This window comes from Tyto alba, unplaced genomic scaffold, assembly GCF_018691265.1.
Source record: "Tyto alba isolate M040663 unplaced genomic scaffold, T.alba_DEE_v4.0 Super-Scaffold_16, whole genome shotgun sequence".
NCBI classification, from domain to species: domain Eukaryota; kingdom Metazoa; phylum Chordata; class Aves; order Strigiformes; family Tytonidae; genus Tyto; species Tyto alba.
Genome location: NW_024881278.1, coordinates 14,786,534 through 14,808,795, shown reverse-complemented (window position 1 = coordinate 14,808,795; position 22,262 = coordinate 14,786,534). Strand labels below are relative to the sequence as shown.

The window sequence follows — 22,262 nt, the reverse complement described above, 5'->3', positions numbered from 1 at the left end:
AGCCCCCCCCGCCGAGCCGCAGCCGCGGCCTGCGCCACCGCCCCCGCTGAGGGGACCTGCCCCTCGGGGGCGCCCAGGCGGCGGGGCCGCCCACCGCCGCGCCCCAGCGGGGAGGGGAGAGCGGCGGCGGCGGCGGCGGCGGCGGCGGGCCGGGCAGCGCAGCCCAGGCGCTGCCGGCGCTGCGGCGGGTCGGGGCGGGCTCGGCGGAGCGAAGGCGAGCGGCTGTGAGGGGGGCGGCGGCGGCAGCCCGCCCGTCGCCGCTCCCGCTCCCAGTCCGTCCCGGCTCGCCCGGCCGTGTGTGACACCCCCCTCCGCCGGGAGGGCGCCCGGTCGCTTCGCCGCTCTCTCCCCGCTGGGATTTCGGGGGTCGCTCTTCTCCCGGTCGCCCGCCGGGACCCCACCCCCCCTGCCCCGGGCGGCGGTGGGGGGGCGCGGAGGGCTCTTCCCGCTATGGCCTTCACCTTCGCCGCCTTCTGCTACATGCTGTCGCTGGTACTCTGCGCCGCCCTCATCTTCTTCGCCATCTGGCATGTGAGTACCCCAGACCCCCCCCCCCCCAGCCCCTCCGACGCCCGCGGGGACGATTAAAACCGGCTCCAGCCCCGGGGAGGGGGGGGTGTGTGCCTCATGCCGTGAGGGGAGAGGGGCGGCAGGACGGGCTGGGGCTGGGGCGGGCAGCCCACGGCCGCGCCAGGACAGACGGACCACGCCGCGAAACCTCTGCGTGGGTTATTTAACGTATTAAGTTTTCACCAGCGGAAAGGCCGATGGCAACGGTTCTGTGAAGACTAATAAAAATACACGCGGGCGTCCGCGGTGCCGGGGAGCGCTGGCAGCCCGAATGCTGCCCGCTGGTTGGAAGGTGCTCACCCCTCTGGCACCGACTGTGCTGAAGCGGGAGGTCTGCGAGGGAAGAGCAGCTGCTCTTCTTGCCTGAGAATAGAGCGTTGTGGGGGAGAAACCACCCCGTACCCGACGAAGCAGTTAGGTTGTTTTTCCCTTCGGCAATTACTACGTTGATAACTTTTTTTTTTTTACAGTCGGATTTGAACGTGAAACTCCCTCATCCTTCTGATGCATGAACTGGGTGTTGGAGTCCACCTTCATTAGTTTCACTCGAAAGCGGTGGTGCTCATTCCTGGCTGTACGCTGGGTGACTGTGGAAGATGTAAGCATGTAGCTTAGAAGGTGTATATATCCGCAGTAGTGAAATTATTCTTATGCAGAATTTGCAATTCTTTTAAACAGGTACATAGTTTGGAATTATTTACACTATGTGTACACTACACAAATAACTTCATGCTGTGAACGTTCAGGATGGAACAGGATAAGTTGAAAAATAGAGGAAGTCTCATGAATGCCTCAACAGATACCTGATGGAATAAGATTAAAAAGCCCCTCCTTTGACTAACAAGCAAGGGAGATACAGAATTTATTTTTACCGAAACAAGAATAAAGCTGCTAGCTTAGTTGAATGTAAGCATATTAGAAGTATGAAACAGATCACTCTGTTGTGAGAATTCCTTGAAATCCAATTATTTTGAACTCTTAATGGTGCAGTTACAAGTTTTTTGTTATTAATGAAACCACAGAAGTGTGATGGTAGTGCCAAATACTGTAGTGATGTCAAGTACTGCAAGGCTGAAAGAGATCTCTAGCAGTCAACTGCTGCAGTCCTGTTCTCTCAGAAAAGGAGTAGTAAAATTTAGATGATTACTTGTGTTTTCTTCCCTCTCCTTCCCAAAACCTTTAGGTCCCCAAAAGTGAGAATTCTACAGCTTCTTCAAAATATTCTGCTCTGAATCTCTTGCTACAAATTAAAAAGTTATTTTTTTTCATTACTATCACAATTTAAATTATTTTTTAGATATCTGAAGTCTGTTACCATGTTGTCTTTTTCCTGGACTGAAGCTGTTGTCAGTAGTACTTCTAACAAATATGGCAAATTATTTTTCCATAAATCAGTGTAGTTAGTGCAAATTTATTCTTAGTGAAACACTTTTCAAATTTCAATCTGTAAACTTATGGAGAACAATCCATTAGTTCTGGAGTTCTGTAAGAGGAAACTAGGAAAGGAAACCTTTTGTCAATCGGCTTATGTTTATGGTGCACGTTTCTTAAATCTGTTGAAAAATTGTTGAGGGACTGAAATTGAAAATGGCTGGAAATGCTCTTCTGTTGTAATAGAGCAAGAATTGGTATCATTTTTTCCTACAAATAGATAATAATTCTGTTAAAATACATGGTTTGTGAAGGTCATAGGATAACAGATTTAACACTCTGCTAGAATAAACTTCTAAGCATACGTTACCCACATATACAAAACACAAGGATTTTTATTATTCTTTCTATAGGAACAGTTATAATCTGGTTTCTTATTTCTTCTAAAGTGTAGTCTAGCATGTGGCTTATGTATTGAGTCATAGGACTTCCTTTTACCTTAAACATCTTGTGAAAATCTTCACAAGAAACAAAACTCCTACTCCTTCCCTGTGACCTGATTTTTTTCACTGCAATATACTTGTAAGGGACAGTAGATATGTTTCAAATAGGTTCTCATAAGGGCAGTGGAAGATTCTACTAATTATATTTTCCTGTTAAAAGGCATTTGAAAGTTGGTTTTGTGTTTGTTTTTTTTGTTGTTTTTTTTTTTAAAAAAACATTTGGTTACTAAGAGTAAGTTGTTGATCAATCTGAGCATCCCATCATTTTGAAAGATTTCTGAGCTTCTAAGACTGAATGAGAATTCATATTTTGTAAATTATTTTAAAAGTCAAGAAAAAAATGTAGCATTTGGACTTGATATTGTTCTAACCTGAAGCTGACTGAGGTTTGGGCAGTTATCTGGAATGAATTAACAGTGGATCAAATAAAATGTCATTTTCTTCCTACTGGGAAGTCAGATGAATTATAATTTTCATTAGTATTGATGAATAGGCTAATTAAAAACTGTGAAACTAAAACGAAGGGGGCAAAATTAAGATTTTTATTTTTGGAAACTATACTTTTCTGATGCCTTTACTCAAATAAGTTAAAGGCTTTCTACACATTCCTATGCACTGTACTCTTTGGGGGCAGACAGAATGAATCTGGTCAGAATATTTTAAGGGAATTGTAAATAAAATACAGAAACTCCTTCAGACATCTGGAACATGTAAATTTTTTTTTCCTACCTCTGAGTAATCTTATATAGGTTACCAGTGGTGTCAGTCATGATAAAAAAAACAAAACAAACCCTAAATTAGATACTATCAGAAACATTTGTTTAAACTATGCACAAGATTTATCTTAATGAATTGTTGCTGGAATTTCACTCATAATCACCAAATGAAAGAAAAGGTCTGAAAAATTGAATTCTCCATGTACTACCTTGTACCAATACCACTTTCTGTGGGAATTTTTTAAGGATTTAGGTTCTTTAGTGGCCACATTACCTCTGTCTGTAATGATACAATATTAGAAACATCATGCAGAAGTAGAAGTTTTCATGCCTCTGTTGGGGAAAAGTACTAGAGAATTTAGTAGAAGATGGTGACCTTTCAGTTTGGTTTCTTCTAACTAGCCTCTAGAATTTAATGAAACCTTACATTCCCATTGTGGAATTAAATAGACTGTTTTAAACAACTTTTTTGGTGTTAAATTTTATGTAACACTATGAATTAGTCCTCTCAAAATTCAGGAAAACTTCTCCATCTGAGGACTAAAACTTTTTCTGGAGTTTGAATTCTCATAAGTATACAGTTTGGCTATATTAGTTGGCTATATTTGCAGCCATATTAGCTGATTGTATACCAGTTAAATGAGACTGTCTTCAGGTAAAGATAGCAAGCGCCAAAATGTTGAGTGAACTTTGGTGAGTGAATATCTTGTGGGGGGAAAAAGTAATACATAGAGATACCTCAGTTCAGTTGGCTGGAGTATATACTGCATGTGACTCTTGTTGCTGAAATGCAGTTACAATAGCACCCTGCTTGCTTTACTAGCTGAGGTATCATTTAAATGTGTTTTGGCCAAGGTGTCCCCTCATTTGGATTAATGCATCTGAGCATATTTTGGTGTGGTTGTGATACAACTAACAGTAGAATTTGGACTGCTAACGACATCATTTTATATCCTCACCTGATCATGTTGTAAACTCAAGAACAGAGTATATGGTTGTCTTACTAACGATCATAGATGCTGTTTTGCTGTCCTCAGCTTTTGTTCTTCTTTATAAACGGCTTTTTACTAATCAGTTTTACTCCATTCCTGAACTACCTTGAACTAAGATTTGGCTTCCTGTTAGCATTTAACTGAGCTATGTCATGTCTGTTTGAACTTCCAACAAGATTTGACATACCACATTCACTTCTAGTGTAGCTCCAGAGTTGTGTCTGAAGTGGACTGAAGTTGACCAAATTGTGGTTTATTTTTCATCACTTAAAATGTGGCATGTTGTGTGATGTCCTGCAGCACAATTCTCTTCAAATGCATCGGTTCTCGGTAATCTGAGTCCTTTTTAAATATTTGAAGATGAAATTATCTGCTTTGAGATTTGTTATTTTAAGGAAAGCTTTAAGAAAGAGCTTTTCAAAGTGTTCCATTTTATAATACCACAGTAAACCAGTTCATAAATATAATGAACATTACTGTTTAAAAAAAAGGATTTCTGTGGTGGGCCATCTCTTTTTTAACTCATACCAGCATATCTTTGGATCTGTGCAACTGCTTCATAAGCAGTAGTACTTAAGAACTGCCAGAAAGTGTTAGGAGCATCATGGCAGTGAAAAAAAATAATGGTTCCAGCCTGAGAAGTTGTACCAATTTGAATGCTTTGTGGAGTATTCTGATATGATTGCTAATTCAAATGAATCTGGGAACAGCTCTCTGGCATGACAAGAGGTTGCACTGAAATTGGTGACAGTTACTTGAACCAAGCATAAGAAGAATAAAGCAGCAGAACATGGAAATTTTTTGCCTTTTTTTTTTTGTCTTATGCTTTTCTCTTCTTCCCCCCCCCCTTCCCCCCCCCCCATTTTTCTTTTGAAGTGTGAGGTTAGTATTAATCCTGATAAACGACCCTAAATACAACTTTGGCTTGAATTAACAGTTATAAGTTCACAGGTATACTTAAAAACAGTGGGAGGCAGTGATTGAACAGAGTAAAACAGGCTATGATTGACTTTTAGTTTTAAACTAAAGCATCCTTTTTTGCAAACACCAGAGAAAGAAGCCCTTGGAATCTATTCACTGCTGTTTCTGCTACTGGCTTTGTGTGTTATGTTTAGCAGACAGCTTCAATTATCTATGCCTTGTTTTCTCATTTACTAAGTGTGGGTAATAGAACTAAACTCCAAGTACTGCGTATCATCTATCCCTAAAATGCCTTTGCTTTCTGACAGAAAGTGTTATGTACATGTAAGATGTTGCCACTCTGTCCTGGTGATGTGGACTGTATTATATTAGTACTCAAGTTGCAGTAGCTTAAGTAAAAAATTCAAAAGCTCTCCAAGAGTTATTATATGTGGAATTTGGTGGGTACTCAATATCTGACTGACTCAGGCTTCATCATAAAATTTCTAGCCTAATTTTTGATAGATTGTACAACCTGAATTTCAAAGATACATAAAAAGTACACAAGAGGATCATTTGAAGCTTGGGTTGATGGCAAATTCAGTTGAGGAAAGCACTTGAGTCACAAACTAGGTGCTAGTCTATCAATGTTCTCTGTGTATCAGTGTCTTATTGTTTCTGTAACTCTGGTTTGGAGGATAGCTATCTGTCTTACCTGAAACCAGTAAAGAGATCCATGAGCTCACTTGAACCTGTGCTCCTCTTCAGTAAAGGCTGCCCGTCATCTCAATTTAACCTCTTCCCAGTGCTTTAGAGCCTGTATTGAAAATAAAGTAATTTCCTTACAGACTTGTGGTCAAGCTTGGATTTTCTTTCAGATATTGAGGTTCAGTGCTGTCCTTTAATGAGTCACTAATTCAGTTTTCCGAGAATATTGGATAATTATGTGATTAAAAATAAAATCAGATTAAGGTTTGAACAGGAGCACAAATACCATTGCTCTATGTTAAGTTTTTCTTGAAAACATTTTTTTCTTCTCTAATAAGCTAAGCACATGTTTGAAGGTTTCATAATCATGACAGTTTAATGAATGAGTCTGATATTTCCACTCTGTTTAAAGACAGAGCACAACCAGATTGGTCTGGCTATAACATAGCTTTTGACAGTTCCCTTACAATTTTCTTTCAGAAGTTTGTCACGTTAGTGCTGACAGACAGATATTAGGCCAGGCAGCATAGGCTGTGGATCAAACTGTATCTTATATACTGGAAAATAGGTGTATTTCAGTTTAGTTACCTTGTTATGCTTAAATAATAATTTAAATAAATGATAGATGTCTTTGGGCTCTACCACAGACTTAAATGCTATGGAAAGATTAAATTGGATCTCTGTATATTCTTGAACTGTCATTATGAGATTTATTTGGAGAAAGGTTTTAAATTGTGAGTGATTGCCACTGGCTATTATTCCAGATGCTTCACAACTCACAGTGACTCCATTATCTCTGTAAAATAGATTATTCTGTGGAGTTTCGTGCCTCCTACAAAAATGTGCAGAAAATAGGGTTGTCAGAGATCCAGTATTTTTTTTCATCTTAAGGTTAGTTGGAAAGTGTGCTTACTAAGGGGATTTTATATCCAAATTGGTAAATAATGTATTTCTAGTGCTTTTTAAAAATTGCTATGCTTGTTAATAAGCGAGGCGATGTAGCTGTCATATTTTGTTATACCATGAGGACAACTCCTAGGTTGAGTCAGGCATGAGGTTATAGCTCTTGTTACATATATTTGTTTATTCAACCACCACATACTACATTAAATCACACTTGAAACATGGAATTCAACTCTCAGACCTCTGGCTTATTAGATTCTCCCACCCCAATATAAATACCCTTTTATCATAATATTTTTTTGGAAAGAGGAAGAAGCTCAACAGAGAATAAAAATCTTCCTACAGATACTAGACCGCTTTGACCTGTTTCTCTTCCTCAGTGCCTCTGACATACAGTTCATTTATAACCAGTGTTGTTGCTGACAGCTGGAGGTGACTCTACCAGTCAATGAAACTAGGTCTCACTTAAGTCATAAGCTGGGGATGCTGAGAGACTTACTCTTCTAGAGGTTGGTGGTGTGCTGGGTTTGTGTGAGTGGCGGGGTTTTTGGTAGTGGGGCAGGGGGCGACATGGTGGCCCCTGTGAGAAGCTTCTTGAAGCTTCCCTGGCTCCAAGTCAGACCCACCTCTGGCCAGGGCCAGGCCAATTAGTGACGCTGGCTGTGCCTCTGCGATAACGGATTTAAGAAGGGGAACCTATGAGGAGGAGGGGGAGTTGTGTGGTGGCAGTTGTGAGGAGGACACCTGTGTGAACACTGAGGTCACTGGAAGGAAGGAAGAGGAAGGCGGGGAGATATGCCAGAGCAGAGACTCCCTGCAGCCCGTGGTGAGATGGCAGGGCCACCCCCCCTGCCATCCATGGAGGTCCATGGTGGAGCAGATGTCCACCTTCAGCCTGTGGAGGACCCCATTCCGGAGCAGGCAGCTGCACCCAAAGAAGGCTGGGACTCTAAGGGTAGCTCCTGCTGTTGTAGTTCAATGCTGGGAGGGATGTGATGTGCAGGGGGTGACCCATGCTGGAGCATCTCAAGAAGAGCTGCGGCCCACGGGAAGGACTCGTGTCAGAGAAAGTTCATGGAAGACTGTTTCCCATGAGAGGGACAGTATGCTGGAGCAGAGAAAGGGTGCGAGGAGTCCTCTCCCTGGGGAGGAAGGAGTGGTGGGACTGACTGTGACCCCATTCCCTGCCCCACTGCGCTGCTGGCAGGGAGGAGGTAGAGAAATGGAGAGCAGAGCTGAGCGTGGGAAGAAGGGAGGTGTAGGGTGTCGTGGTTTGAGCTCAGAGGGCAACTGAGCACCCTACAGCCGCTTGCTCACCCTCTCCCTACCTGGGAGATGGAGGAGGGAATTGGAGGGGTGAAGGGAGACTTGTAGATTGAGATTAAAAACAGTTTAATAATTGAAATAAAATAAAACAATAACAATAATAGAAAGTACAGACAGGTAATGCACAGTGTGACTGCTCACCACTCACTGAGCGACACCCAGCCTGTTCCCAGCTGGGATCCACAAATACCAAGATGCCGCAGTCGCAATTCCGGAAGCGAGAGAGAGCTCCCTCCTTCCCGTCCACCCCTCCTCTATATTCTGAGCATGACATTACATGGTATGGAATATTTCATTGGCCAATTTGGGTCTGGTGCTCTGGCTGTCCTCCCTTCCCACTTCTGGTGCACCTGCACATGGGCAGGACATGGGGAGTTGAAAAGTCCTTGAACTTTCAGCAACAACTGAAAACATCAGTGTATTATCAACATTATTCTCATACCAAATCCCATTCTGAATCCAAAACACAGTACTATTCTAGCTACTAAGAGTAAAAATTATCTATATCCCAGACAAAACCATGGTGGGAAGGTGGTTTTAGGATGTGGTTATACTTCTCACTATCCTACTCTGTTTAAGTCTTGGTGGTGGTGTTTAAATTAAATTGATATTCTTTTTCTTTTGATGTTCTGCTTCTTTTTCTTCTCCTAACGAGTCTGCCAGTGACCATAATGGATGAGTCATACCTCCTTGTCTCAATTCACAAGCCTTTTGCTTCATTTTCCCCTTCCCTTTCCCGAGGGGGTGAAGGAGTGAGTGAGCAGCTGCATGGTGCTCAGTTGCCCTATGGGCTCAAACCTCCGCTGGTGGTTTGGAAAACACTTCCATTTTCTGTGGAAACAAAATATCTCTCACATATGAAACTAGTAAGATTTATTATGTTCACTCCACAAAGATATAGTCATTTAAAGTCACAGGACAGAGTCAGCTGATGAGGTAAAGGTAGAAGAACGTCAAATACTACTTGATTTACTAGATCAACTTCCAGTGTTTCACAGTTGGAAATTCCCATCAGAAATATTCAATTTGTGACCATGATTCTGTGCAGAGAGCAAGATGCAATTTTATTGATAGAATTGCTTCTGTGTTCCTTGATAATGATTACAACTTAAGAAAGATCCAGTTTCTGTTAAAAGAAATAATAAAAGGTTCATTGAATGATTTTGATTGGAGGGGACCTAGGAAATCATCTAGTCAAATCTCTTCTTCAGGGTGGATCTAATTTCAAAGTTAGACCAGGCTGCTCAGGTCCTTGTCCAGATGACTTATGAACTCTCCATGGGTGGAGTGTCCACAGCCTTTCTGGGAACCTGTTCTAGTACTTCATTCTTCTCCATGTGAACATTATTTTCTTACACACATCTAGAATTTCTCTGGGTGCAACTTCTGGCTTTTGTCTCTTGTCCTCTTGGTGGATGCCCCTGAGAAGAGCTTTGTGCTGATTTCTGTCTAACACACCTGTCGTGGTTTGAGCCTTGTTGGCATCCAAACACCACGCAGCCACTCTATCCCCCTTCTCTTCCGGCAATGAGAATGGACAGATGAGCCAGGCTTGGGGTTAGAGATAGGACTGGGAGGGGTAGATCACCCATTATAGTCAACAGCAAAAGGCAGACTTGTTAGGGGAAGAAAAAAAAGAACATACATTTATTACAGGCACTAACAACACCACTTAACAGAGTAGGACAGTGAGAAGCATTGCCACATCTTGAGAACACCTTCCCCCCACCCCTCCCTTCTTCCCGGGCTCAGCTCTGCTCCCAATATCTCTACCTCCTCCCCCAGCAAGGCAGGGAATAGGGGGGTGCAGTCAGTGCTGCCACTCCTTCCATCTTCGATGGGGGGAGCTTCTGGAACTTCTTCCCCCTGCTCCATCATGGTCCCCCTCTCACAGGAGACAGTCCTCCACAAACTTTCTCTGATGTGAGTCTCCCATGTTTCCTTAAACTGCTCTGGCATGGGACACCAACTTTCTCCGACTGGATCCCCTCCCACGGCTGCAGCCCTTCCTGAATCGCTCTGGCATGGGACACCCCCACATGCTGCAATCCTCCCAACACTGAATTACAGCAGCAGGGCTACCTTTTCCCACATGACCCCAGCCTTCTTCGGGCACAGCACCTTGATCATCCAGGCAAAAAACACAGGCCATAAATTAGTGTCTGCTCCACCGTAGATCTTCATGGGTGGCAGGGGGGGCCGCCCTGCTGTCTCACCACAGGATACAGAGGGGTCTCTGCTCCGGCACACCTCCCCCCTCCTTTCTTCCTCCGTTCCTCCACTGACCTTGGTGTTCATGCAGCTGCAGCAACTCCTCCTCACAAGTCCGACTGCCCGTCACCACGTCCCTTCTTAAATACGTTATCGCAGAAGCGCAGCTGATTGGCTCAGTTTTGGTGCAGAGGTGGAGCTGACTTGGAGCTGGGGGAGCTTCAAGAAGCTTCTCACAGGGGGCCGCCCCTATGACCCACCCCCACTACCAAAAAACCCCACCACTCAAACCCAGGACACCACCCCAGGAAACTGAATGCAGTAGTTAGATCCTGCCATATCCAAACCCACTTCCCTCAGTCTCTCCTTGTATGTCATGTGCTCCAAACTTGTCTTGTCAACCAGAATGGCCAGGTCCTTTTCTAGTGGGTTGCTCCCAGGCTGTAGTGGCATGTGGATAGTCTATCCCAGATGCAGGACTTTGCCCTTGTCTTGGTTGACCAACATGATGCTCTCGCTGGCCGATTCCTCCAGCTTGTCAAGACAGCTCTTAATGGCAGCTGTGCCCTCCAGTATCCCAGCTGATCTCCCCAGTCTAGTGTCATCTGCAAATTTGCCCCATGTGTCTCATCTTCCAAGTCACTGATGAAGATATCAAACAAGACTTGCTCCAGTATTGATACCTGAGGAACTCCATTCCTAACTGGGCATCAGTCAGACTTCGGAGACCACTACCCTTTCAGTCTGCTGGTACAGTCAGTTTTTCACCGTGTAGTCTGCCCATCCTATCCCCCCAGTTTGAGTACAAAACTTTTCCGCTGGAACACAGCATCTTCCTCTTGCTTAGTGTTTCATTGTGTGCCCAAGAAAATTCAGAGGAACATCAATGCATGTTGTGAAGGCAGGACAAAAGTCTTTATATTTTTCTCCATTTCCAATGGAAAAAGTATTACTATATAAAGCAAGGATTTATTTTGGGAATGTCATTGTGAAAAGTTAGAAGGCACTGAAAAAATCACAAAACATTTACAATGAAAGTAGGTTTTCTCAGCAAGATACTGCAGGAGTGCTGAACTTCCAGCTCCAGTTTTGATAGTATGAGCGCATGAAGCAGAACATAAGGGGGATGAAGAAATAGTGCCTTCATTGAGTTGTCTCATAGTACAGTGATTGCAGCTCCACACTAACACAATAGGTCATGAAAAACCTTTGGGTTGGTTTTGGGTCCTTTTATATTTCCATTTGTTTGTGGGTCATATATTCTAGCTGTCAGAGATAGAGATATTTTTTTTTAAATATGTCTGGAAGTCTAAGCTAAGAACACCACTGGAGGAACCGAAGTTTAAAATATTAAGAACTACAGTAAAAAATTGAGAATTAGTAAGTTATAGTCATTGCAGTTCTCTGATAACAGATACTGTTCAAGTGCCAGGCATTGTTGATCCAAGCGCCATTTTTTTAATAGAATGACATTTGATTTTGAATGCATTTAAAGGCCAACTATCTTCATGCTGTGAGTCACTGTTTCAAGTGTTTGACTGTTTAGTCAATCTTCTGTTGCATTATTATTTTATTGAGTTTTGAGTTTTGGCTAAATAGTTCATATTGTACCACCATTGAAGTATAAGCTGCCTTGTACATTCACAGAATGGGCATTTATAAACAAGCATAATGAAGGCTCCACTGAGATCAATTTGATTGAGTGTGCTTCAGAGTTGTTCTTCCGTCAGTGTTATATAAACACTAATAGCAGATCCTTTAGCAAATTGACTTGCTGATCATTTAAGTGTCAGTCCTGTTTGGAACTCTGCTGAAATGTATCCTTAGCCTTAATCATGGTCCTGGAATTAAACTAAAGAGTTTCATAAAAACACAGGGGAACAGATGAGGATGCTTTTTGGTCTGCTGTTTCACTCTCAATGTTTGATGATTTCTACTGGCTGCTCTGTCCCTTCCCCTTGCCCTATTTCTGCAACCACAGCTGCATTGCTGCTGTATTGCTTCACCTTGCCTTTTCTCTGCAAACACAGCTGTGTGGCTGATGGCCGTTTCATGTACCTGTGTGTGTCTTGGCCTTGGGGTTATTTCCTCCAAGTTCTGCCTGGCCTCTTTTTGGGAAAGAAAGAAAGAAAACTTGGGAAGATCTTGAAGCTGGGCACCCCTGCTTGATGCTTCCTGCATTAGAAGAGCCCCTGTCCCCTTGTCCCATCTCTTGCTGGTCCAGCTGGGCTCCTGCTGTGACACTGGGAGGCAGGAAACACAGACCCAGCAGCATTTCTGCCTGCTGCCCCACACCAGGCTCCTTTCTGAGGCAGCATTGGTAGGACCCCACTGTTGCGTGGATAATGGGGAATAAAAATGGTGTGGGAAGCGGGGAAAGGGGACTGTGGGAGGGAAGAATTAAAGGGGCAAATTGTGAAAGAAAGAGCAAATGAGGGGAAGAAAATATATGTATGAGTAAGGGACTAACAAGAGGGAAGATTGAGAACACAGAATTGTTGTTTGGGAGGCAATTGTTTGAGAAGGCTGCCTGAATCCAGAAGGTATGGCTGAATTCAGGTGGTGGACATTTTTGGACAGCCTGTGTAATGAGTCTTCTGTTTGGGTATGCTGTAATATGTGACATGCCTGAACAGACTTTTTAGCGACAGAACCCAGATGCCCTTATGTGTTTCCTGGATTTTGCTGAATGTGCATAAATCACTGCTGGTAGGAATGGAGAACATGAGAGAGGAGAAAAGAAGTAGCAGCAGCGATGTGAAACCTGTGAGGAAATGGAAGAGAACTCAGTGTAAGGAGTTTGTAGGGGAAAGGGAGGTAATACTTCTCCCAGGGATATATCAGTGTAACAGAAATTAAAAATGTCAAAACAATAACTTGTAACAGTATGTAGGAATCTTTGAAATCTCAGGAATAGAATAAATTGTGGTGTGGTGATAAGATTGGAAACTTGCTTAGAGACAACACCAGCCAACTGGCCAGTCTCTCATCCATGACTTTCATCATACTGATACTAAAAAAATTTAAAATCTCTTTTGATCTCATTCTCTTACCTCCTTCTTTGGAGCAAATATCTTTTCTAGTTATATCTATTTTGGTACATTTTCCCATCTGTTTACTACCCTTTCCCTGAATTTATTCTGCAGAAACATCCTGTTTATTCATAGCTTTGGGATTATCAGCTTTGTGCTGTTAACTAATAGAAAAAGTACTTCGGTTCATTTTGAGAATAATTTATGAAGATGGAGCTTTGTGGCTTTAATGTGTCTGTGTCCTTCTCCTCTCATATCCCCCATACTGTGGGTTTGATGAGAAGAAAAAGACAAGTAGGAACCTTGCATGGGAGCACATTGGTTTTAAGGTGGGGTAAATTAGAAATTATTTATAATTTTGAGAAAAAACAGGGACAGAAGAATATAGTCTCTCACATCTACAGGTAGGCACTTATATTGCCTCCAGCCAGAATTAACCTGCTATTGGTCCAATGTGACCAGACTACCACCCTTCCTCCTACCTTCTTCATCTGGCCAGCCTTTTGTATTAGGTCTCTCACCAACTCACCTATAGCCTGTCCCCAGTTTGGTGTGGAAGAAGCCGGGCAGTAAAGAATTTGGCCTATACAAGTAGAAGATGTACAAATCCGTAGCAATGAATCTGATATAGAGGTAGTGAGAAATACATCTTAGTTGTTTAATTTCTTATTGTGCTTTCTTTGTTGGTGTGGAGTTTAGTATAAAGAGAAGGGGAAAGCAGCACTCTCTTGTGCTGGAAGCAAAGCTCCTCAGCCTCTCCTGGGCAAGGGTAGAATGTGATGCTGTCTTCTTCTCATCCTGGTTGGTTGAGAAGTCTGCAAACCAGTTCATTTGCACTAGCCATTACTTGAATCAGAGCCACAAATCTGAGGTCAACACCTCAGCTGTAAAGCTTGGATCCAAATTCCCATCATTTGCTCTTGGCCCATTGAAGAGATCAAGTCTAGGCATGAAGCTTCGGTTGAACTTTACACGTCTGCTTGTTCAGTTTATCTGCAGATATGGTCTGTCTTTGCATCCTTTCCAGGACAGAAGAAAAAGCTGGTGCAAGAGTCTGTATGACCTTTGCTGAGGTGCGCCTTCTTAGCTTGCTGAATGTGTGGCTGTGAGTGGGAATCCACACTGTAACAGATGATTTGTTTGCTTTTCAAGACAGTCCTGACTATCAGATCAAATTAGTACCTAACTAACAAGTGACAGCATTCCTGATACAACATGGCAATTTGTTGTCACAGGTGCTCTGTAAGTAACTGATCTTGGGGTTTTGGTGCTGAACTTAAGAAATCAGAAGTGGTTAGATACTGAAATGATTAAAAGGTTTTGATCTTGTTGTCTAAATGGAAAAACCTGTTCATTTTAGAAAGAATCCACATAACATACTCCATTGGATGTAGGAGGAGGAGACCATATGCAGGGCAGAATATTGGCGGCATGCTTGTGTCAAAAGTACGGGGAGTGTAGGAGATTTATACTCAGTTCCCTACTGCTGCAGAGATTCAACCTGTATTTCCCATAACCTACAAAGGTGTATAGATTTTGGGCTGGTGGGAAACACTGTCAGATCCTCTGTAAGATTTTACTGGTAGAAGAAGAGCACACGTACAACTGCTTCAGAGTGCCAACTTCATATCTGCTGCCTTTGATTGAGACCTTGACATTAGTTTCATCACTGACTCATAGAGTCTCCTGACACAGTTATCCTGCTAAATGGAATGGTCTCACGTTGTATAAAATTCTTATACAGAAAAGTGAGAGTAGGTCTCTTGCCTCTGTAATCCCTTCAGTGAAATGTATATTTATGCATGGTAATGTGATACCAGCAGTGGAACTGACACTGTTATCTATGTTTCAAAAAAATGAGTAGCCTGTTGGTTCATATTCTGTTGTGAGTGATAGAAGACTTGATTTTTTAAGTCAGCTGAGGCAGAGGAATTGTTTCTACCACACTGAATGTAATTAAAGTTAAGTAATGCATCTCCATGTATCTGCAAGCTTTTTTTTGTTCACAACAATGTGGTGTATTCACCAGTTTTGCTGCTAATTGAAAATGTGGGGTTTTTTTCTTAATATTGGTAACAACTGTTTGTGTCCCTTTGAAAAAAGAAAAAAAAGTTGAGGGGTGTGTTTTCTTCACAGAATACTGCTACTTTCTAAACTGTTTCCCTGTACTGAATGCAGTAATGTAAGGTTTAAGAAAAAAGAATTGTCACCAAAAAAAAATTATTAAATCCTTTGGGGTGGGAGGGAAGAATGGCAGTCTGGACGTACCTTAAAAATTCCTCCTCCGCTTGAGCTCTGTTTTGAAATGTGAAATGTGTTCTAGCTTAGCTGCAGGGAGCAAAACTATTAGCCTATTTAGAAACAGGCTCTGTACAGCTATATTAGCATCATCCCTCCTGCACAGCTTGCTTGCTTCACTTCTTAATGAACTGCAGTTTATATGTGCACAGCTGATTCTTGCCTGGCTGGGTTTCAGCTGGTCTAGTCTGGAGGACAGTGAGTAGGTTTAAAGTTGTGGTACAAGCACAGGTAATCTCTCAACTCTGTATTTGGGGAATGGGTGGGACATCTGTCTCTCTCCTGAAGGAGAGGGTTGACATCTCTCAGTTTCAGGATAATTGGGAAACATATTTCAGTGTCCGTGGTGAGCAAGTGAAATCTGTGTCCGGAATCTTGTTAGCTGGTAAAACTGTTTCTCCTTGCAGTTGAATGACATTATTTTAAAATGCCCATTTCATAGCAGTTGTAGAAATCCGTCAATAGATTCTTGTCAAATCATCCTTCTGGGAACATTGTGTTTGCAACAGAATTTTGCAGCTGCTGAGGTTTTATTAGTGGTTTTGTCAAAAGTAATAACAAGTGAATTCTTCACATTCGGAAATCAGGTTGCTTTTTCAAATTATTGTCTACAATGTAGCAGTAATAGCCAGTAACTCATGGAGATAGTAACTTTCCGTTCAAAGCACTTAAAGCTCTGTACAGAATAGTTGTATTCCTGAAGATAAATTTCTGTCTGTCACCATGTGGATGGAGTTTTTCATTTCCACTAATAGGTGAGTCATTTCAGGTGACTGCCAAATAATTATTCTTAGTGGCTTCTCCTGCACGTCTCTGCCGACTTGGAAATCTGATTTGGTGTAGCTGCAGCAATAATACTGCTTTTGTCCATCTGTAAAGGTGGTGGTTTATTTTGTTTGTTGGTTTGCTTGTTTGTTTTTTCCGTTTGTATAGTTTTTATTTATGCAGAGAAATACAGTGGTGCAACTATACCAATTCATATTGGTGTGTTTGTGCACATATGCTCTCAGCAAGAGAGCTATCCTTTATGGTTTTTCATCAGTATTTAATTAGAGTAGTATAATTATACCTCTACATTTCCATAAGTAGATAGTAAAGCTTTTTGAATCACGTTTGAAGAATGGAGATTATGCGTTCTTAATTTTGCATGTTGGAGTTTCTGTTGGTAAAGACTTAGGATCTGGTTTGAATACTTGAGAAATTGCAATAAGATTTTAATGACTGTTAAGTTAGCTTAAGCTTCAAGTTAGAGCCTCAAAAGTTTAAATCATGTTGACCTAAATGTAACATCCTTTTACAGACAAAAGAACTTCAATAAAAAGATGAATACTAGGTGCTCAGGTATATGTTTGGCCAGCCCCGGATGGAGCCACAAGAGCTTTGTTTGCATTAGCAACATATTTGGATTTCCATGTGGAGAGTTGTTTAATAGTGACAGCATGTGAAATTCAAGTTAAGTAGAGCAAGGAAATGCCATACAATTCTTAGTGTGAAATCTGACAAATAGAACAATTTTCTACCCTTGAGTGATTTAAAATCATTTGCAATCTTAATCCAAAGGCACTGCTTAAAGCAACGCTCTTCTCTAGAGATAAACAACGGTACAATAACCAGACAGAAATGCATAGTTTCACTTCTTGTATGTTATTAGTCTACTGACAGTATTCTTTGTTTCCTTTAACATTTTATATGGTGCAGCAATCCGGTGGCTTTGGTTCTCATGCCACTGATTCTGTAAATCATTTAATTTCCCTGAGCTTCATTTTTCCCCTTGTATAAAAAAATGGAAATTATATTTTCCTTGCATTTGTTAAGGCTTTCATTACCTTGAAGGAAGATTTATAACTGCAAGACATTGTTAATTATTATTGTTTACTTTTATTAATATGTGGTGAATTAATAAGTGTAATAATCAGAAAAGTGAATACATTGGGGAGACATAAGAGAAGAAGGGAATACCTTTCATCTCACTTTCCTCTCTTTGCTTTATTTGGCTGTAGTGTTAAGGTTCTCATCAAAACCAGCATTTCGGATACACTGATCTGGGAAGCTACCAAGTTACGTGGGCAGGTATGATGAAAACCAAGATTTGAGCCTTTTTTTCTTTTTTAATAGGAGATGTTTAACAAGAATGTAATATAGGCAAGGAATAAAATATTGCAAAAAGGATAAAATTCTCTGACTTTTGAGGCAGTTTGTTCATCCATTCATGCAATTTTGAATAATCTTTCTAAGCAACTGCTGGCTGTCACTCTCTAATAGAGGAAAGACGAGCTCTTCATACTAACAGAAACTGAGGAGCGGTGATTTCCGCTAGAATTATACTTGACAGTGCAAAGATCACTCCAAATTATTTTGCTTTATGTCCTGTCCTTCCTTCATTGATCATGTAACTGCAACTTCCAGAGGATTTAAGCCTCACTTTAAATATAATCAGGATGTAAATGTGCCCCAATATGGCAACTTGAAATACCAGGCAGGTTGGTAGCTGAGATCATATGGAGAAATGCAGGGAACTAAGTCATCTGAGATAACATTGAGGCATTGGCTGATACTCCCATCTGGCTAGTGGGGAAATGCTGTTACAAGGATTAGAGCACTTGCTGGGTTTCAGAGGTAAGCAGTTACAAATAGTCTGATAAAGGTGAGGGAAGGAATGTTGTTGAGGATAGGCAAGGATTAAAGGTTATTCTTTGATACTAACAGGCAATGTGGAGTTGCATATTTCACCTATTAGGATAATATATCCATGTAAAATTATGACATTAGAAATGTTTAAGCTGAATGGTGGATTTTGTCTTTTTGCCTTTATCCAGTGCTTTTTCAGGGCATGTATGTTTAAACTTGCAGGTATTTTGCAGTAGTCTGCCTGCTACAAAGAGGCAGAGGTGATGCATCGTTTGTGAATGTCATTGGGAGTTAAGACTGTATTCTGACAGCTTGTGATGTGAACCAGGCAGGCAATTTTTATTAACTCTGTTAACAGTTTCCTTATCTAAAGTACAAACCCACAAAAATACTGTAGGTATTTGGCCTACAGGGCTTTCTAACACCAGTCTCCTGAATCTGAACTGCTATCTAGAGAGGCAGATTTTAGTGCATCTTTGGGTTATCTTTTCAAATAAGAGATATTGAAGTCCATAAATAGCAGTAGGGATATCTGCCACTATAAAACTCTTTCCAATTTCCAGATGATGTACTGAATTCCATTACTAATTTGAAAGCTCCTGACTATTGAGACAGTTCCTACACCTGCCATAGATAAATTCCTGCAATGTGGCTTTGAGTCAGAGGTGGGGAGTAGAGCTGTGTCAGGCCTCTCTGTTCAAACAGTTCGTAATCAAGCTGAAGCTGTTAAGATGCAGCCATATGGGTAGCGTACAAGCAGCTGTTCTTATCTCTTTGGCCACAGCTTGACTAGGTAGATTTCCCTGCCTTCTGAGTTGTCTTCAGAGGAAATTCCTGCAGCGCTTCCTTGTCAGGGACACCTCTTCCCCTGGGATGCAGTAGCAGGTACAGAGTTCTCTCTGGACTTGGTCCCTGCTTAGATTGGCAAGGGGAGAGTGTGGTGTTCCCTCTGCCACAGAGAGTTCAGCCTGCTGGTTAGCCACGTGAAGACTGAAACAGGAACCTTATTTCACCATTTTTTAATTTCTCTGCCACTCATTATTGTGCTATCACATTATCTATGGCCCTTTTTTCATGTTTATAAGGATCTTCCTTCTTCTCCCTGCTACTGAGAAGTGAGTGGTTAATAATGCAGGGATAATCTGATACATGTAACTTATGTATAGAGGCTCTTAAAGAAATTTGGCAAGAAAAAAGTTTTGACTTTTTCAAAAAAGGAATTGGTTAGATCTCGTTTCTGTTGGCAGGTGTCAGTATAAAAAGCTCCAGACACCCAAGAGTTAATCCACTATTTTAGGGAAAAAATGAATTAGAGTTTTAGTGCCAGCATCATTTAGCCCTGTTATTAATTCACATACAGGGGCTGTAATGCATAAGATTTGTGTGTGCATGTGTGGGTTTGTATGAATGTCAATTAGCATGAGCTGGGATGGGATTTCAGCTGAATTGAAGATAAATGGCTTTGGAGTTGTGCCAATTTTGATACAAGTTCCCACAAAATAAAGCTTTCTCATTTTACTAAGTAGTTGTTGTAATGAAGCAGTTTTGGCAATGATATACATGGTTTGTGTTATCTCTGAACAAATTTAAAAGTTAGGAGAAGGCTCCCAACTTCCACAGCAGGTTTGTGCTGTGTTCCAAATGGAGTAGTGAAAAGGGAAATCATATGCCTCCTCCTTGTTCTAAAAATAAGCTTGGTGTATTTACCACTGATGTGGTGTCTGTAGAAATTGAGGGCTGAAGCTGACAGCCCAGAAAGTCCCCTCCGGTTCTCTTTCCTAGATTCTGTTTTGACTATTAAGTGACTATAAATTAATAAAATTTACTGGCATTTAATTTAGTTAGTTTAATTATAGGACAAACAAGAGATACTAAAAAGTAAGAAGAAATGTCTTAATCTCTACAAAGCAGTGTATTTTCTTTAAAATAAATACAATGAAATACTGAACTATGTAATGTAATGTGATTTTCGTACAAACTGAATAACTTCCAAAGCAAAAATGTAGTGTTGGAACAAAATTTTGCTTTTTGTCTTAAATCTGGAAATTCTTTCAGAATCAGTTTATTATAAATATTGGAAATACTTGTTCTTCTGACTTAGAGAAAATACATTATTTTGAAAACTCTGATATGTACACCTAATCCTCTTATTATAAATGAGAATCTGATTGGTTGTGCTAGTCACAAAATACTAGTGTGCAGTATCATTGGTAGCTATTCTTTCTGGATGAAATAGGAGGCTAAAATAGACCTAAAACACTTCCTTGAAATTCTGTATTTTTTTTTACTTCTGTGTCTTGGTCAAACTGTAGCTTAAGTGTTACTTTCTGCTGCCTTAAATCTTCCAGTACTGCAGTTTCAATATGTATTTCTTTATTTCCCTCTGAACTGTTTACATAGTACTGATATTAATGGTTACAGAGCAGCTGTAACACATTTTGGATCCCCAGTAAATTGAAGTAGTTTGTTTTATGAACAACTAGTATTTCATTGGACATCTTTTTACACCCAAAAAGATAGTCACTGTTCATGAGTGAAACAACTTTGTAAACTTGCAATGTTGCACAGCTCCAGCATTTTAAAGTCAGTATGCTTTAGTACCTAGCTCACCAAAATGCTGAATTTACTATAGTTACAATTGTAACCTTAATGAATAATTTTGTGCTCTTTCAGTGGATTATAAATTGAATGTGTGAACCTGAACATGAAAGCAGCTCTGAGGCTTGCCAGAAAACCTTCATGGCCTGTGTTAAGTACAGATCCAAAACTGGGTACAGACTGCTAGTGTTAAGAGCATGCATGAGTGAGTAGCACCATAAATGCTCATCATACTAAGTACCAAATAAGAATATAAAAATTCCCTCTTTAAGAAGTGAAAAGCAGAGAGTTATACTGATCTGGAGATTTTCTGAAGGGTTTGAAAGTTAACCCAGACACTTAGAACAAAGATTGTTTTTCAGATTTCTGTCAGTATATATGGTGATGCTGTGCAATGTTGGCCTCTGTGTTTAGCCTATTTAATTTCTCCTGAATTAACTTGAAAAGCAACAGCCTACTTTGTCCCCTGTCCTGAAGGCAGAAAGTGACTTGTGAAGAGAATCTGGGAACTACTCTTCGGCTGCAAGTCTACACAGTTCCAGGTGTTTTTAGAAATGAACGAGCTGATAAACCCTCTGTTGCAGAGAAATGGAGGTACAGTCTAACGGCTTTATGCATATTCTTAACTGTGAGCCTGCATCCTTTCCATTAAGTTAATTTTATATTTAAGTAATGATTATGGAAAGTTTATAAAGTGCATATGCACAAAGTATGGATATTTTCCCATCACTATTCCTCCATGGGTTTTTTTGATCCCCCTTTTTGAGAGGCTGCAGGTAGAGTGCAACAGCAGGCTGTGTTTTGCAGCAGAAGTTCTGTCGTCTGCCCTCAGAGGCTGTGGAAGTTGTTCTGTGCAGCTCAGTGGCAATCAAGATGTTGTAGGAAGACCCTGATTTATTACAATACAATCTGAAACGAGAGCTGAACACAGTTTTGTCTGAGCAGCCAGCTCTTGGTTTCAGGGCTTTAAAAACCCCAGCCCATCAGATGTTTAGTAATGTTTAGTAAAAATACGTAATGAACAATACACTCAAACACTGGCAAGTAAAACTAAAAGTTATTTCCTGTCATAGCACAACCTGCATTTTATCCCTTTCCTGTGCTAATGAACCAAAGAAGGCCAAATTGCTCTCATGTAGTTTGATATCGTATAAAAGGATTTGTTAGTATCACAGATAGAATTTTTTCCCAGTAATTTGATTTAATTTTTTCTCCTAGCCTAATGTCAGCACTTTATGGTATTCTTAAAAGAATATTGTCAGGTTGATTCAAACCTGGTTTCAGTCATCTGTGATGCTGCGAGTGCTGAACTTAACAAAAAGTAATCCTGGTGAGGGGGAGGAAGACAGTGCTTAAAAAGCAGTTTAAATCTCACAGCTACATTGCTTGATGTGTCATGTATGGTCTCTGGGCCATATCAGAGACTATAAAATTAATAAAATCATTCTACAGTTAACACCTCTTATTATTTATAAGGTATTACAAGAATATTGAAAGTATTGTGAC

At 41.0% G+C, this 22,262-nt stretch overlaps 1 protein-coding gene across 1 annotated transcript in view; it reads left to right on the top strand.

Annotated features, from left to right (window-relative positions):
• The first annotated feature begins 200 nt into the window (after nucleotides 1-200).
• Nucleotides 201-22,262, top strand: part of CNIH3 (cornichon family AMPA receptor auxiliary protein 3) — a 52,613-nt gene continuing 30,551 nt past the window's right edge. Inside the window, exon 1 of the mRNA XM_032989424.2 lies at nucleotides 201-531. Coding sequence (XP_032845315.2) covers nucleotides 451-531 — 81 coding nt within the window. The 5' untranslated portion in view covers nucleotides 201-450. The remainder of the gene's footprint in view (nucleotides 532-22,262) is intronic.